Source organism: Canis lupus, chromosome 27 (assembly GCF_011100685.1).
Source record: "Canis lupus familiaris isolate Mischka breed German Shepherd chromosome 27, alternate assembly UU_Cfam_GSD_1.0, whole genome shotgun sequence".
NCBI classification, from domain to species: domain Eukaryota; kingdom Metazoa; phylum Chordata; class Mammalia; order Carnivora; family Canidae; genus Canis; species Canis lupus.
Window position 1 is genome coordinate 28040992 of NC_049248.1, and position 18097 is coordinate 28059088.

At 38.4% G+C, this 18097-nt stretch overlaps 1 protein-coding gene across 1 annotated transcript in view; it reads right to left on the reverse strand.

Moving 5' to 3' along the window:
• Window positions 1-1115: 1115 nt before the first annotated feature.
• The window catches only part of TMTC1 (transmembrane O-mannosyltransferase targeting cadherins 1), a 269996-nt gene continuing 253014 nt past the window's right edge, over window positions 1116-18097 (reverse strand). Inside the window, exons 17-20 of the mRNA XM_038577170.1 lie at window positions 17317-17454; window positions 15845-15967; window positions 12532-12609; window positions 1116-7116 (exon numbers count right to left, since the gene is read on the reverse strand). Coding sequence (XP_038433098.1) covers window positions 6976-7116; window positions 12532-12609; window positions 15845-15967; window positions 17317-17454 — 480 coding nt within the window. The 3' untranslated portion in view covers window positions 1116-6975. The remainder of the gene's footprint in view (window positions 7117-12531; window positions 12610-15844; window positions 15968-17316; window positions 17455-18097) is intronic.

An 18097-nucleotide genomic window follows, 5' to 3' on the forward strand; every position in this document is an offset into this window, starting at 1 on the left:
AAATCTGCCAATGAGATGATGGTTTAAATATGTTGTTTGTGATGATGTTGCAGCATCTAAATGAGAGTCTTCTCCATATATATGGAAATGATGTCAAGGGACAGAGTGGGCCAAACTGCCCCAGATTGGATATGTGATGTGTGGGAAATCTGCCTTTAATGTGAATACATCTTCTTCATTAGGTAGGGCAGGATAATGATGTGTTTTGGGAGGTCTTCCAAGACTCTTAATGGAAGCCCCAACTCTAAGGAGAGTTGTAAAAATAGGAGTGTTAGTGACTAACCTATGATCAATGAGCAAATCATGGGCAAATCATGTTTTGTGTAGACAATGTTTTCCATCCCTGATAAACTACTGGTCTAAACTCTAATACCTTCTCCGAAGTCCCACGAGGCTCAAGATTCAACACTGAGGGGATTCTTGGTGGCCTTAGAAACAGCAGTTTCATTTGCTTATTTGTTGCAGTGACAGATCTCTGTGAAGCAGAGGGAATGGGAAGGATGGAGGCAGAAAGAATGGGTGAAGACAATTCACTCAAATAGCTTGACTGAGAAGGAAGAGAGGTGTGGTAGTAGCTGGAGATAAAAAGAAATACAAGAAAGACTTAATCTTTTTTTTCCCCAAATGATTTTGATGGTGGTTATCAGTAAATTGTCTTCAAATAGAATTCACAAAAGTCAGAAGAACAAAGTTGAAGATAAAAAAAAAAAAAGTTTAAAGGATGAAATGAAGCTTCACAAGAGGCAAAATCCAGAGCCTAGGGCTCTCTTCTTCCACTGTAGTAATAGGAGGAAAGAATTGGGTACAGCTAAGTTTGTAGATGGGGTGCAAGGATATTCAGAGAATATCTGTTTTCTACCTTTTACTTACTTTCTGCAGAAAGAGGTGAGGCATTTCTTCAGCAAGATGAGAGGAAAAGATCAGGAGCACATAAGGACTGAAATAGTCACTGTGAGGTATGGGAAAGAGGGCAGACACGAAACACGCAGAACAATGCAATGCAATGGATGAATGAGAGAAGGAAGTTTTCTTTCTTTTGAGGCAGACACCAGCTAGTGACATGGATTTCAATAGGAACTGCTCACGGAGTACTTGAGAGATTGAAGCAGACATAATTATTTTCATTATATTTTATATAAAATAAACATTTACATAAATTTTATTTTGGAAAGACCTAGGCAAAGTGTACATAATCAGACTTAAATGGGAGGCATAGCTTATGGGAAATATATTTCTAACTGGCACAGCAGAAGTTAACAAAAATGTACATTTATATACAACTGATCAAAGTAGGAAATAACAACATGAAAAGAACCCGATGCAAGTCATTTTCTCCCTGATAAAAAGAGGGATCAGCATGAGTCACAGCAAGTCAGATGGTTTCCACATTATAAAAGCAAGCCATTTGCTTTAAAATACAACAGATATTTTAATTCCTTTGGATAAAATTTTTAAAAATATTTTTTCCCTAGAAACATAACAAAATGATGAATTTTTCTACGTACAGATTGCAAAAAAAAAGAGAAATTATCTCTGCCATATTAAAGCACTTGGACAGTGCAGTCACTTTTATGGTTGTTAAGTATCTTCAGAATTTCTAAAAAAAGAGCAACGCTGATCAGTTATCTCTTCAGAGGTAGAGGGCTTTATGTCTGGTTTCTGGAACTTGACAGCTCCACAGAACTAACTAATCCCTCCCTGGGTGATAGGTTGAGACACCTGGTAATCTGCCCAGGGTGAGGCGGCTCCTCCTTAGCAGACCAGTCCTACCACCCACATTTCCTGATTCTTGGACTGGTGGTGCACCCCTCTTCTGGGCCAGCAAGGCAACCCCAAAAGGATGTTATGCACCTTGGAAAACCTCCAAACGTGATATAAATATACACCACTTGCACCGTTGATGATGGGGTCCTGGATTTCTGGACATCAACATATCTTTCCATTTTGGGGTAAATGGTGGTCTAAACTTACAAACTAATAATAACCAAAATTGTAATGGATACTGATTTTATGAGCTACATGCCCTAAAAGGTTTTAACTAAAAGGATCATTGGGGATGAAAATAGTATATTTTCATACAAGCCATTTGATAGACACGAAAGTCATCAATTCTGTTGTGTCATTTTTATTTTGCTGATATTGTAACCACTTCTTTGAGTGTAGTTATTTCTTCTCTTTAAGTTAATGACTACTAAAAACAAAAAATAATGAAGAATGCTATTCTTGCAAGTATTTAATAAGTATTAATAATTATTAGCATTGTATTTAATTAAATTTAATTATAATAAGTATTTGAATTTGATTGTATTTTGTTTTTCAATGCTATTGAAGAACCATTCAGCAGATTTTTCTTTTACATCAAAACTTCAAGAATCATAAAAAATTATAATATTTCCATATATAATATATATGGTATTGTGAGCTTCTATCTTAGTCAATTCAACTTAAATGCAAGATTTGACAAGTATCTGTTCTTTTAAAATGCCAAAAGATATCAGAAAGTTATGTTTTGCTATTATTGGGAGATATACCAACATGCAATTTGATCTAAGTAAAGGTGATTTGGAAAGTAGGTGAAGAAATTAAAAACAAACCACCCATAAGTACATTGGCATTGATTATTGTTACTAATATCCTATAGATTTATTTGTCTAAGATGCACATCCTTCACACATCAGATCAAAAGTTTCATTTTTCCCCCAAAAACTGACTCTAATGAGTACAATTAAGAAACGATGAACAAAACTTGACATGTGTGTAATGAAAAGAGAGAAGTATAGGCATAAAGTCTATGCCATGAACACCTTACATGAGTTTTATATATTGAGTGCCTTGTCTGTGTATAAAAATGGTAATTCCTCTTCCTCTGAGAACCAAGAATTCTGAAAATGCACAGTCAAATTATACTCCATTTGCCACAAGTGCACACCACCCCACCTGACCCATCTGTTTGTCAATCTTGAAACAAGTCTCAACCAATCAGCTGTGCCATAAATCATTTTTTAGACTTCTTTGGCTTGTTTTAGTCTAGATTTAAACATAAAAGTTCCATTAAAGTTGGGAGACTGCAGTGGTTCTCCAGCCTAGCTGCATATGGGCAGCCGGCCTCTCCAAGATGCCCAAAGGGCCCCAGGTGACCCCTCAGTCCAGCCAGGCCCGAGAGCCCTTGTATGAAGGAATACTTCTCAACTATTAGCTGAATGTGGCTCTGGAATGTTTAGTAGAGACAGTGAGAAGCCCCACATTTGTTTTTATTCCCCCCAAGTTACAGTTTTTGTGGGTCGGTTTGTAGAGAAGTTTGGATTTCCTCATTTAGTCCTGTTGAAAACATTGTACACCCACCACAAACCAGTGTGTCAAATGAGGGATGATCTACAGTGCATGTCACAGTCTCCTGCTAGGGGCCGTGAGGTATTCTAGGAAGTTGTAATTAAAGTGCTGGCAATCCTCTATGTTTTGTGATAAACTTCAAAATAAACAAACCCAACAGAACGGATCTCAGGATTCCCTAAGATACGATGTCTTTTCCTCCAAGGTATTTGAATCTTTGGTTTAGTTTACCTAGGTGACGTCACTGAACCGTGTTTTATGAATACTGTTAACAGCCTGAAAACATCTGGGTCACTTACAAAATCCTGAAGAATTCTTAAGGTTGAAATGAACTTGTAGAGCCATTCTCGAGGCTCCCACATCAAAGGACTGCCACTCACTGGGAATCTTAAAGGCAAGGAGGACTGGTTGTAGGTAGGACAGGAAAACAGGTTAGGTAGATGGGCAGTCAGCGGGGGATAGATATAGTCAAGGAACTCTAAATGTAGCTGAGAAAGAAAAGAAAGTGCTGCTCAGAGTAGCACAGTCACAGATGAAATTCTGATCATTGGCTCAAGGGTTCAGCCAGACTAAAGCAACTCCTGTCTTGTCCTCAGCCAACTTCCCTTCTCCCGAGGGCACCCTATGTATTTAAGGATCCAGTGTAAAATGGAATCGCAGGACCCCTCGTTCAAAAACTATTAAGAATTTCAAGCAAAGCCTTCAACCAAGCACAGAGGGCTTTTGAGGGCAGGACCCTGAGGGACCACATGAACTGCAAGTCCATGAGGCTGGCTCTGTGGTCCCATCTCAGAAAAGGGGCCATCACCTCTCCTGCCAAGCTTTTATTAGGGAAATGGTTTTATTTTATTTTATTTTTTAGGGAAATGCTTTTATTAGGGAAATCTGGATATATCTCCTTGACTAGCCAGGGCACTCTGTTTTTATTGATAAGAATGAATTCCGCATATTAGTTCATGTTATAAGAACCAAATAAAAATAGTTATAAAATACACTTAATATCTTTGAAAAATAACATGTGATTTATTTTCTTATAGGCACCATTTAACTATGAAAACTATTTCATTGGCTACATCTCAGTGACATTATTAAATCAGGATAAAAATATCTGACCCAACAAACAGTGCTTATTTTTAATGTTCAGAAGGATGCCAGTGTGCACACACAGAGTGAGCCAGAGTGACAGTGAGAAAGAGCGGGGGAGGGACAGAATGAAGGGAGAGATTGCTGGGTGTGGGGAGAGGGACAGGGGAGGGAAGGAAGGAGGGACACACACAAGAAGTCATGGGGAGAGAGAAAAGCACCCAAAAGAAGGTAGAACCAAAATCCAGAAGGCCACATGACCCCTTCCTTCAGAAACTTTTAGGCTGTAGCCGCCATTTTAATCATTCCCACTAATGTACCCTCATACCTTTAGCAGCACTTCAAGTAAGGCATAATTTTGTTTTTCAAAATTTGGGGCTTAGTCTTTTCCATTAACTTCCTAAGTGTGGATTTTGGTCACAGATTATTCTATAAAGTTGTGATTAAAGTCTCAGATACTGTTTTTAGCTAGGACTTCATGTTTTTTCCATTTAGGGGTGGACTGATCATTTAAAATGAACACTGTGGTACATTTCTTGGCCTTAGGGTATAAAAGTATGATTTTGAGGAAAATGAAAATATTTCTTAAAAATTTTTAATTTTTTTTATTTTTGATAATGAAAATATTCTAAATAGAATTTTAGATAAATTTCTGATGTATAAGGTTGAAAGACTATTAGAAACAGAAGATCTTAGTGGCAAGAGATACACTGTTGGATTATTGATGCACATAAATACATGTATGCTAATTCAAATTTGCAATCCTTTGCATTTAAAACATTCCTTGCATCATCCCTTTCCAAAGAAGTTCTTTTAACTAGACTTACCTTAACAAAAAAATAGTAACACCAAGGGGCATTACTTCCTGATTTTGTGTTGAAAAGAAGCAGGCTTTTTACCCTGCCCTGGCCTGAGCATGTGAAATCTGCGTGCCTTTCAGGCTACTACATCTGCAGGCCACCTGGCTCCCCAGAGTGGTTCCTCTTCTTCTTCTTCTTCTTCTTTTTTGTAAAATTTATAATAATGACCAAATTAGAATCAGGTGTTCCAATTTCTTCAATTCCAAAATATATTATCACTCAAACACTGAAGTCAGATTCCTAATTTCTTTAGCTTTAGCAAGTGAATAACCCATATGAATTTTTTGAGGGGCTGTTACAACTTTACTTTGTAATTTAGATTTATAATTTTTGTATGATCACTTCTAAAAGCTGCTATTAAACCTACTATGTACAGAGAAAAAAATGTGCGTGTGTATATATATTAAATATTTTATAAGTTATGAAATAAATAACACTAAAAAATGTCAAATTGTAAGTTTAACTTTGCTGCCTCTATCTTTTAAATATAAATATATATATTTTAAATTATGAATTTAGACATTTTTTCCCTAGAGTTTTTGAGCATTCTTCACAAAATCTCCAAAACTAACAAATACAGAACCAAGCATTCTGGATTTCCATCAGTCATGTTCTAAAGCACAGAGTTCTCATTAAGCTTCAGTAGACAAATCAATAGAGCTCCTTCCAGCTGTTTTAGTCTATGAAGATTCTGTGATATACTGTACAGATTTTTCAATGGTTAAATATAGTTTTCAAAAAAATAATAAATCTCTGGATGACTGAATGTTAAGATAACAAAGTAGAACATTTCTCTTAGTTAATATCTTTAATATTTGTCATGTAGAATATACTATTTTTTTCTCCACCAAAATAACAATATATGTGGAGTCAGAGAAACATTTATGATTCTAAAAGCACTTTTGAAATCTTAGAGCAGAACCACTACTCTAATAATACTTGTAATAAAATTAAAATAATCTGAAACATTTCCATAAAGAATTAGGGGTACCAAGATCCTTGATTTTCCCCTAAGGATAAAATACCCATACACAATTCCAGAAGCTTCCTTTTTGATATATTGGGCAATGGGAAAAGCTTGCATCAGAGTGAAACTTCATTTACTCTTCACTTGGGCTCTAGCAATATCCTCAGGGGGATATTAGACAAAGCTCACTTGATAATAGCCCTTTCCCCCATATATCCCAGAAAATTCTACAAAACTATCAGATACTCAGCTCTAGTTCTGGGGAACTAAATGAGCTACCTCTTGGTGGAATTTCCCAAATGATTTCTCCCAGAGATTTTATCCTCTTTGAAGCATCTCATCTCATGAAGAAGAACTGCTCTGCCTTCAAAGCATTTTAAGCCTCTATTTCTGGGACATAAAAGTCTACATTAAGAGATAGAATTAGATTCTAAGGCTGGGAAAGCAGAGAAGCAGATGAAGGGAAATCTGGAATTAAAGCCAACAAAAATCTGCAAAGTGTGTAGTAGTTGTTTTGCTTCCTCTCAGCCTCTCGCTCTTGCTCCTTTTGTATTCTTCCAGGGAAATGCAAGTCTCTCAGCACAGGGTTACCAGCAGGTGTCCCAAAATGTGCCTCCCTGAATTCAGAGTGAGGGGAAAGCTTCTCTGTTGCGCTACTGCTGATGTGAAGGCCTCCATCACTTCTTCCTCTTCCAGAGGCACCAGCGCTATCCGACGAGACTGGGTCAAATGCTGCTACGTTTGATCCTTTTCTCGAACTTCTTGTAATCGCTTCTCAAGGCGATCCAATTTGGCGAGATTTTCCTGCAGGAGTTTGCTGTCTGGAACCAGCTGTAAGGCTCTCTCATAATAAGCTCTTGCGGACACATAGTTTCCCTGTGGGGAGAAAAAAAGAAAACAATTATATTCTGATCCATGAGACAGCTCTTGGAGAATGGGGAGACCAAGAGGCAGGCCTTCTGGCTCAGTTTAACGTGTATGTCCTTAGAAGGAAACCTGTCTGCACGGATAATTTTCCCTTATCTGTGGGTGCTTTTGGAGAATCCATTTGTTTTAAGTACCAGACCAGCTGGAGAATGTGAAGGATAAGAGTTATACCGTAAGGTGAAATGGCAGAAAAACAGATTTTCAATTCTACTAATGTAGGTTATGAGGCGATCATTTCATAGTGCTCTCGTGGGGTTGGCGCTATTCCTTGGTAATCAATGCAGCCAAGGCTAGACATCCAGAGAGAGAAAGAGTGAAAGAGAGGGGAAGGAGGGAGATTGTGGGAAATGTTTTCGAAACTGCAAAAGCAGTGATGATTATATAGTTTGGAATCCACTATACCTGTTTAATGGTAGAAATTATTTTAATATCCTACTGACGACATAAAAGTAACTTCTGCCTAATTTAAAGCTTTAAATGCAAGCTTTTTTATAATGAAAAAAAAAAAAACTAATAAGAATATAGAGTCAGAGAAGCCCTGGTGGCCCAGTGGTTTAGCGCCGTCTTCAGCCCAGGGCCCGATCCTGGAGACCCGGGATCGCGTCCCGTGTCGGGCTCCCTGCATGGAGCCTGCTTCTCCCTCTGCCTGTCTCTCTGTCTCTCTCTCTCTCTGTGTGTGTGTCTCTCATGAATAAATAAATAAAATATTAAAAAAAAAAAAAGAATATAGAGTCAAATGTGGGCAGCCCAGGTGGCTCAGTGGTTTAGCGCCATCTTTGGCCCAGGGCATGATCCTGGAGACCCGGGATGGAGTCCCACATTGGGCTCCCTGCATGGAGCCTGTTTCTCCCCCTGTGTCTCTGCCCCCCTCTCTCTCTCTCTTTGTGTCTCTCATGAATAAATAAATAAAATCTTTAAAAAAAAGAATATAGAATCAAATGTACCCAAGGTATGTGACAATATGAACCTCCTGGATCCTCTTAAAGCAGGAAGGAAGGCATGTCACCCCTGACCTGCTAAAGACACCTGTCACCACCCTCTGTTGGCCCCATCTGCTTTTGTTCAATGGCTTTCTAACTGGAAACCATGTGTACCGTCCTTGATGGTTCTGGACAAATTAGTCACAATTATTGTCTCCCATGGCCCTTTTCTGCTACTAAATTTTACCTTTCTTATTTGGTCCACCCTCTTTCAGATCTGTGTCCTGCCACATCTCAGAACCATGATGGTCAGAGTTCTCTCCACTCCCCCAAATTTCAATTTACTCTATTTTATTCTCAAACCTCCATGTGGATGAACACCGGTTACTCTCTGAACTCCCATCACAATTTAAAACAGGATTCTAGGTGAAAGTACTAGATAGCAACTAATACTGAATGCTTAACTGTCCTCCAAATTAGTTAATGCATGTGAGGAGCTCAGACAGACAGTGCCTGATGCTGGGTGAGCACTCAATCTGATACTACCATTGTTGTCATTATTAAACGACCATCCAGCCTTGTGCAAACACCATCTATTTATTTATTACAGTACTCACTCAACATACTGGTAAAAAAGAGAGTGGAAATGACAGAAAAGGAAATTGTACATTGGGAATCCAGGCTCTGACACACGCACAAAGGGAAACACTTCTGGTTATTAACCCTGATTCTCATGAGAGGCTAAACAGAATTCTGAACAAGTGAGAACCTGGATTTGCTACATTCAATTATTTTTTTTTTCAACTCCAGCATTTATCCTCCAAGTATCTTGTGATGTTTATTAGGTTTAGCACACACCTGTAGACAACTAAACATTTGTTGCCCTTAGAGTGCTCTCAAACTGTATCACAGTTGACTTTGAAATTGTTCTGCTCAGTTTTATCTGAATTTAGGCCTCAGCTCGGTGCCTTGGCATTTCCTTCTCTGATTATCAGCTTTCTTTCACGTAAAATCTACTGCTGGAGTTATCTTCTCTCACTCGAATTGCTCTTTACTTGATTAAACTAGAAGCTGTATTTTTTTTAAAGTTATATCCCTTGATTCAATGCCCCCAATTCTGAGATGCTAAGATAGGGAATCTGAGTTCTCTAATTTTAGAAATGTGCTATCTATTATGATAGCCACCATGCCACATAGCTATTCAAATTGAAATCAATTATGATAAATTAAGAGTTCAGTTGCTCAGCTGTACCAACCATATTTTAAGGGCATATCAGCAACAGGGGCTAGTGGCTGCTGCCTTGGACAGAGCAGATATAGAACATTTCTGACATCAGAGTTCTACTGCACGATGCCATTCTAGAAAATGCACATAGGGACAGTACTAAAAATAGTACTTTGTGGTATGGCCCAATTGATGTGACTCTTTGTTTAAAAAAAAAAAAAGTTATTTTAGCTTTTTTGGTCTATCCATTTCATCCTTTATAAAGCTTCATAATAATTATCTTTTATTACTAAGCAGTATAAGCAAGGGGCAACTCCCTTCTCATCTCTTCATGCCACCTCCTTGCAAAGCTTTATTGTAGCTTCCAACCTTGCCACAGCCCTCAGTATCCTAAGCTACACCCAGGCTCGGGGAAGGATGTGAAGCCTGGAATGAGCTAACACAGCTGATGTGCACACTAGCTGGCAATACAAAGGATGGAAAATTAATGATGGCTCTTTAGGACCCAATAATAATAATCTTGCATCCTAATGGTGCCACATCCAAGTTATGTGCCTGGTTTATATATTTATATTGGATTGTATCACATGAATTCACTGATAGTAGATGATTTTTCAACTCCAAACATAGCAATTTTATACTGTTCAATCTCATATATAATGTTTGCAAAGATGAAAAACTGCATAAACTAATTTTTAATCAGTGTTTGTAACATTTTTTTAAAATTATTTTATTTATTTATTCATGAGAGACACAGAGAGAGGCAGAGATATAGGCAGAGAGAGAAGCAGACTCCATGCAGGGAGCCCGATGTGGGACTCGATCCCGGGACTCCAGGATCAGGCCCTGAGCTGAAGGCAGACGCTCAACCACTGAGCCACCCTGGTGTCCTTAGTGTTTGTAACATTAAAGTAACACTCAATAGATCCTTCTTTAACCTCCAGACACTTATCAGGGCAAGTACCTCTACATTTAAAGCATTGAATTTACATGTTAATCTGAGAGTTCAATGAATGTACTATTTTTCCTATATTTCCAGCTTTTTTGGATAGTCTTGAATGTACTTATTATATCTTTTTTTAAAAAAGATTAATTTATTTATTTGAGAGGAAGTGAGAGAGAGAGAGAGAGAGCATGAGCGGGAGGGTCAGAGGGAGATGGAGAGAGAATCCTAAGCAGACTCCACGCTGAGCCCAACATGGGGCTTGATTTCACAACCCTGAGATCACTACCTGAGCTGAAACCAAGAGTTGGCTGCTTAAACAACTTCACTACATAGCACCCTTACTTATTTTTAAATTAACAACCAGACCTATTGCTTTAAATGAAGGCACATGCCATCTAAAAATATATTGAACATATTATTTTAAAATATAACTATTTGGGGGGTTGGGGTGACTGGGTGATAGGCACTGAGCGGGGCACTTGGAGGGATGAGCACTGGGCGTTATGCTAAATGTTGGCAAATTGAACTCCAATTAAAAAAACTAAAAAAAAAACAAACTATTTAACAAACTATTTAAATATTTAAAATTATATTACTATTTTAAAAGTAAGTTCAGGGTAGCCTGGGTGGCTCAGCAGTTTAGCGCTGCCTTCAGCCCAGGGTGTGATCCTGGAGACCCGGGATCGAGTTCCACATCGGGCTCCTTGCATGGGGCCTGCTTTTCCCTCTGCCTGTGTCTCTGCCTCTCTCTCTTTGTCTGTCTCTCATGAATAAATCAATAAAATCTTAAAAAAAAAAGTAACTTCATATTGCTGGACATTTGAGAAGATCATTAAAGTCAGAGCTCAGGTTATTCTGCTCTGATAAATGTCATGTTTGTCCCTCTATTAGAGCATGGCTGGCATTCACATCATAACTAATCCATTATCTGCTTCTGGCTATCTAATCACGAGTCACCTTTGTATTTTGTTGTGTTTCTGAGAGTGAGCAGTTTCCAATTAATAGTAAACCTTATTAGACTTTTGTTCAAATGATAATCACTATATTGCTATTTTATCAATATAAAGATTGATAGAAGCCTGGAAATAGGTTAGCTAAACAAGAGTTATCCTTTAAAACATGTCAGACCATGGCATTTCTCCCTAACACATCTGTCTGGCATGGCATAAGAGCTGAAGACCCTACACTCCCCTTTAAGGCTCTCACAATCTGGCCCTGTGGCTTCTTGACCCTGACTTTTACCATATTATCTAATTTGCCTCCTCCCTGTTCTTCAAACACAGCAAGTACTCTCAAACCTCAGGTCCTTTGCACATGCTCTTTTCTTGTTTTGCCACATGGCTTGTTCCTTTCAGGTCTCTACTCAAAATCACTTTTTAAAGTGAGGCCTTCTCTAATCACCTTAAGTTTAAATTTTAGTCCTTACCACATGGCACTTCCTATCTTCTTTCCCTCTCTCTTTCTCCATTGCACCATGGTATGTTTATGTATATATACATACATGTATGTGTCTATTTATTTATTGCCTGTCTCCCTTACTAAATGTTAGCTCCATGAAGACAGGAAGTTCAGCCTTTCTTGTTTAGTGTTCTATTCTATTCCTAGTGTCTGAAGAAAGAGTACTTGGCACATAACATGCTCTGTATAAATGTTTGTCAAATGAATAGATGAATGAATGAATGAATGAATGAATGAGTGACAGTGAGTTCTTGAGCTCATTGCTTATAGACAGCAGTCTTCCCAAGGGTCATTCTTAATGATTTGCTCAAAGGTAGCTTTTTCTTTTGGAAAAACAAAAACCAAGAATCAAACCCAAGAACAACCTTATGTTTCAGTAAATGACTAGGGAGTAAAAGATACACTGGTTACAAGAAATAATCAAGTAATATTTAAATTAACACTGTGGTCTTGACCATGAGTTAAGTTGTAGGACAATGACCTACAGGAAGTTCCAACAAGGCTTAGTTCATATAAGCAAATTTTATTTGCTGTACGATATTTCTCTTAAGTATATATGATTTTCTTTATGTTCCATAAAATCATTGCATTTAATTTGTATAGATTTAGTTTTCAAGTGACTTCATGACATTCAATATGTAGATAATACAAAGTGAACATAAACTGCCCTAGTTTCACTTTTAAACACCTATGGGTTTTGGCATTTAAATAATTCACAGAGGGAATTAACAATATTTTCTCAATCTTTTGAGAGAAGACAGAAAGAAAAAATGCAAAGAAAAACCCATCTACATGGAAGGGCATTACTCTCCTACCTTGATGTGTTGGATTCCACCCATGTTCATCCAGGCCTGTGCTTGATCTGGATTTAGCTCCACGGCTGCTTTATAGCTCTAAATAGATAAAAAACATCTTCAGGTTGAGAAATGAGAACCCATGTTTAATGCTACAGGATGGTGGCAACCACTTTCTTCATACGTGAGAATGTAAATGGTTAACACAATGAAACTGGACACTTCTAGCTCGCAGGTGTTCCCGTTTATTTCAATTATTTTCCAAAACTGATGATTTGGAAGTGGAGGAAACTGAAATGTGTAATTTGCTTACAGAGACTGAGGATGCCTGCAGGGAATCCAGGTGATTTTATTATAGTGCATCATTTCTCACTGGCCTTGACCTGCATGAAAACTGCTTTGGCCTTTTCTCTATAGATGGGAGTTTTTAAGAATATTTTTTTAATAATCACAGAATCTTAGAATTTAGTGTTTTCCCACTCAGCTCAGCCCTAGTAGTATCACCTTTCACAATATCATTAGCCTGGTTATTCGGCCTATGCTGAAATTCTTGCAGTAACAGGACGCTCATTTCTTCCTTGAGGACATCCATTTTCCTAGGGGATGGTTTCAATCATTAAAAAGCCTTCCTTTTTCTTTTGCCACAAGGTCTTCAAATGTCTGAAGAGATTTACTTATCTCTCAAATACTTCTTTTGGTCTGGAAATGTGTATCCCATTAAATGTAACATCTGTGAGGCATATTTGTAATATTTTGCAGGTTGTTTTACATCACTAGGATGCTCACCACTGGGTCTTAATTTAAGAGTTAAGAATGATCACCTTAAATAAAGCTAAAGGCTAAGAGAGTTGCTTCAATTACAAAACTAAGTATCTGTGTATATTTTAATGCTCTTTGCCATTTTCATTGATGAACAGATTTATAAAGTAAATAGAATCTGGCCCGTCCCTCCTCCATTTCCGTTTTAAGAGAAATAAGCAAACAATAAGAAACTATACCTTTAAAGAGCTCCTAAAATAAACCTGAAGAATGTATCTCTTGGGTTAATTTATATCAACAGAGATGAGAGTTTAGGATAGAAATTAAGAACCTGAATTTAAATCCTGGCTCCGTCTTTTACCCTCTGTGACCTTAAACAAGTTATGTAACCTCTGAGTCTCAGTTTTTTTCAACTGTAAAATGGAGACAACGACCATAGCTTTCCTGTATGACCTATATGTTGAGAAGATTAAATTACTTAATATGTGTAAATCATATATAAAAGTGCTAACACACTGTAACTGCGATTATTAGGTCACAGCCCCACCTGCTTCCTTCATAGATCTACCACTTAATTAACTGATTGATTGATTAATTAGTTAATTTATTTTAAGTAGACTCCATACCCAGTGCGGAGCCCAGTGTGGGGCTTGCACTCACAACCCTGAGATCACGAGTCAGATGCTTAACTAATTAAGCCACCCAAGCACCCCAATCTAGCCACTTTAAAATGGCTATTTGATTTATTAGTTAAAGCAACTAGTTAGTTAAAATCTTTAAAAAAAAAAAAAGATTTTATTGATTTATTTTAGAGAGAGAGAAAGCACAAGCCAGGGGAGAGGCTGAGGGAGATGGAGAAGTAGACTCCCCATTGAGCAGGGAGCCTGATGCAGGACCTGATCCCATGGTCTCAGAACCATGAGCTGAGCTGAAGGCAGACACCTAACTGGCTGAGCTACTCAGGTGCCTCTACTTTTGTTTTCAATGAAATGTGTAAGATACAGACAGATACTGATACCAAATAACTTCACAACTAAATTACAGATTCAGGGATGCCTGGGTGGCTCAGCGGTTTGGTGCCTGCCTTTGGCCCAGGGCATGATCCTGGAGTTCCAGGATCGAGTCCCACATCGGGCTCCCTGCATGGAGCCTGCTTCTCCCTCTGCCTGTGTCTCTGCCTCTCTCTCTCTCTGTGTCTCTCATGAATAAATAAATAAAATATTTTTAAAAATTACAGATTCATTAAATTGTCATGCTAGGTATTAAAAAATGTTCACATGTTAAGGTACTAAAAATGTTCACAGGGCAGGGGTGCCTGGGTGGCTCAGTCAGTTAAGTGTCTGACTCCTGACTTCAGCTCAGGTCATGATCTCAGGGAATTAGATTGAGCCCTGCAGTGGGGCTCTGTGCTCAGTGGGGAGTCTGCTTTCCCTCTCTTCCTCTCTCTGCCCCATCCCCTGTTCAAGCATTCTCCTTCTCTCTAAAATCAATCAATCAATCAATCAATCAATCTTTTTAAAAAAGTGTTCACAGGGCAGAGAATAGTACACAATTTCTGCTTCCAATATGCCACTGTTTCAAGAATTCAAGTTAGTTTTCCCAAAGATCTTTACATGTGCCTTCCAATATTTTATAAATCAACTCACTGTTTGTTTTCAAAAACAATAATATCACTTAAAATTTTACTTTTCTCATGTTATACATAGTGTAATTTTATGGCTTCTTTAATTCCTACTTACGGCTTTACCAGAAATGCTTGGTATTTCTAAAACATTTCTATGTGCTTGTAATATCTTTTTGACTTCAAACTGTGTATAAATTGTATTTGGAAGCTGTAGATACTGAATGCCTATAAGATGCAAGGCATTATGTTTTCAAACATAAAAGAAAGCAGTTCCTTTCTGCAGGGAGAAGTCCAACCTAACCGGGGAGCAGGCGTTGTGCACACAGGAGTGGGAGAGGGGGCAGGAGTGGGGGGAGGAGGAGAGGACAGAGGGGTAGGAAAAAGAGACCTAACGATGTAACACAGGATACTTTCAAATGACTTGTAGAGACGGTAAATGTGGTAAAAGCTCATAGGGAACAAGGACACTAGGAGAAAGCATGGTCCAGATGGGCTTCCACGGGGAGGAGGACAGGCTGTGCGTTAGCAGATGAGAGGGAATCTGTGGGGACGTGGGGGGTTGGGTGGAAGGGTGTTAGAAGGCTGTGTGGAAATGCCAAAGCTATTCAGACACTAGTCCAGATGGACTAGAGGGTTACTGCAGGCAAACAAAGAGTGAGAGAGGCAGAGAGAGAAACGAGTTTGAGGGAATTATGTGGAATTGCTTCAAACAGCACATTAAAGGTGGATAATTCAGAAAGCAATGCCGAGAGGTACCACAGAACTCTAAATAGTAAAACACAGAGACTCAATTATAAAAACCAAATATATAACGTCATTGCAATTAATCAGGAACTTCACTCCACAAACATGCCAGTGATCTTAAATTTTCCTGTATATGCTTCAGTAAAGATTGAGAGAATTAATTTTAATCCCTTAATTTAATAACATAATTTTATTAAGTGTGTATACCTCAAAAGCTTTATCCAGAAGATTCTGCTCTCTTAGTTGGTTTCCTTTTGTGAAAAAAAGCTCAGATACGACTTTTGGGTCCTTTGGTTTTAGCTGGAGAGCCTTGTCTATAACATCCAGTGCCTGCAACAGGTTTGAAAGTAAGATGGAATGTAGGTTAGAGGAAGAAAAACGAACTTAAATAATAACATTTACACTATTCGCTCTTATGTAGTAGCTGGTGTCGTAAGCGACAGTCAAAACATTCTTTGTTCTCTCTGATGTTCTCATTGCGAAATAATGTGGCCCTGACAAAATAATTTTCCTGATGGTTTCCATTTATTTAGTGACAATGACATGTCCCTGACCATGCCACAAGGAGGTCATGTGATAAAGCTGAAGGAAAACAAGATCTGGGGTCAGTTGTTTTGCTCTGCCCGTGTCCATCTGGACCACTCCACCCATAACCTCCTCTAAGGTCCTTGGCACCCACTCTGCCCCCAGCACCCACTACCCCACCCCTGCAGCCAGGGATCCCTTCAAAGCACAAATAACACTATGTTGTTCTCCTTAAAACCCCAAAGCTTCTCCCAGGATAAAAAACAAAACCTTTGAGGGCAAACCTCAAGCTCTGTGGGGTGTTATCTCTAGCAACCTCTATGGCCATTATCTTCCACAGCGCCCTGTCCCCTTCATGCCCATCCCTCAGACTTGCCATTTGCTGCCGTGACGCCTTTGCATGTACTTTTTCCTGCTTGGAATGCTTTTCATCATCCCCCTTCATCTAATAACTCCTATTTATCATTCAGCATTCACCTTCGTATCACTCTGCAGGAAACCTAACCTCCCAGACCACTCAGGTCCCGGATTATATGCTTGTTAGGTTCACGTGACTCTTCATGACATCACTGAGCACAGCTATAATTCTACATTTGTTTTGTGATTGCTTGTTTAATCTTAGTTTCCTCTTCTGCTATAAACTCCATGAGGACAAAGGTAATTTTTTTCTTTTCCTTCTACCACTTTATTTCTGGTACCTCCCACGCTGTCTGGCATATAGTGGGCATTCAATAAATATTTTGTTGAGTCAGTTCATAAATTTACTGATTAGGTGACTTCTCAAATGGACATAATAATAGTTGCAATACAGGGTCACTGACCTCTATAAAGACTGTTAAAAGGATTCTATAAATAAGGTATTAAGAGGAATGTGGAAAATGATAAAGCATACAAATGTTAGCCTTTATATAGTTAGGTGAAAACAAATTGAGAAAGTCACATAAAATCTTTAGACCAAGGACGAGCCAAGAAAATATTATTTCAAGGGGACATAGTAGAGTTAAGGGGATATCTGTGAAAAGCATCCATAAGATAGGATATGCCAACAGATGATATTTGAGACTGCTCAGCCTCATAAATGTGCAGACTGGGAATCATTCAGGTGCACCCTACTTTCCACCTGTGAAGCCAAATAGCTCCAGCGTGCACTCTACCTTGTCGTGGTGCTCCTGCTTGCTATAGATTGCTGACAACAGGCGGTAGCATTCAAGGCATCCAGTCTCTTCTGACACAATGTGGTTGGTCATCTTCTCAGCTTCTTTTGTCTGACCCATCACGGCCAAAACCTGAGCCTGTGAAAAACACACTGAATTGGCTTAGGAGACATTGTGTTACCACCTCATCAAATAAAGCATCTCTGAATAGAGGCATTCCAGAAACACTCCAGAAAAAAATGCTTAGCATCTGATTGCAACTCACAGAGGGAATTGAATTTCCAGTTTACGGGCTAAAAAGTTTGTTGTTTGTTTCTGTTTATTTATTTGGGGAGCATGCATTGTGCATGAAGAGCAGGGACACCAAAGATATCAACGAAATGACTTGTGACCTTTTTTTAAAGTTGAGTAAATATTTCAACAAAGAAATGGTTTTTTTATGGTTTCAATAGGACATGATGTTTCTAACAAGATAAGAAGTTTGATTTATTGCCTATCTGAAGAGGAACAGCAGAAATGCAAACTTCCAAAAATCAAAATTAAAAATATTGTCGACTATTAATTTTTAAAATTTGACAACCATACTGTAGTTGTGTTAGAGAATGTCCTTGTTTTCAGGAACCAGATGCTGAAGTATTTAGAAATAAAGGGCATGAGATCTATAACTTTTACATGGCTCATGAAAAAAATAAATGTATTAGTAATATGCATTTGCACACATACATAAATATGCACATAGGTACATATATGGATGCATCCACCCATACCTACATGAGGGATT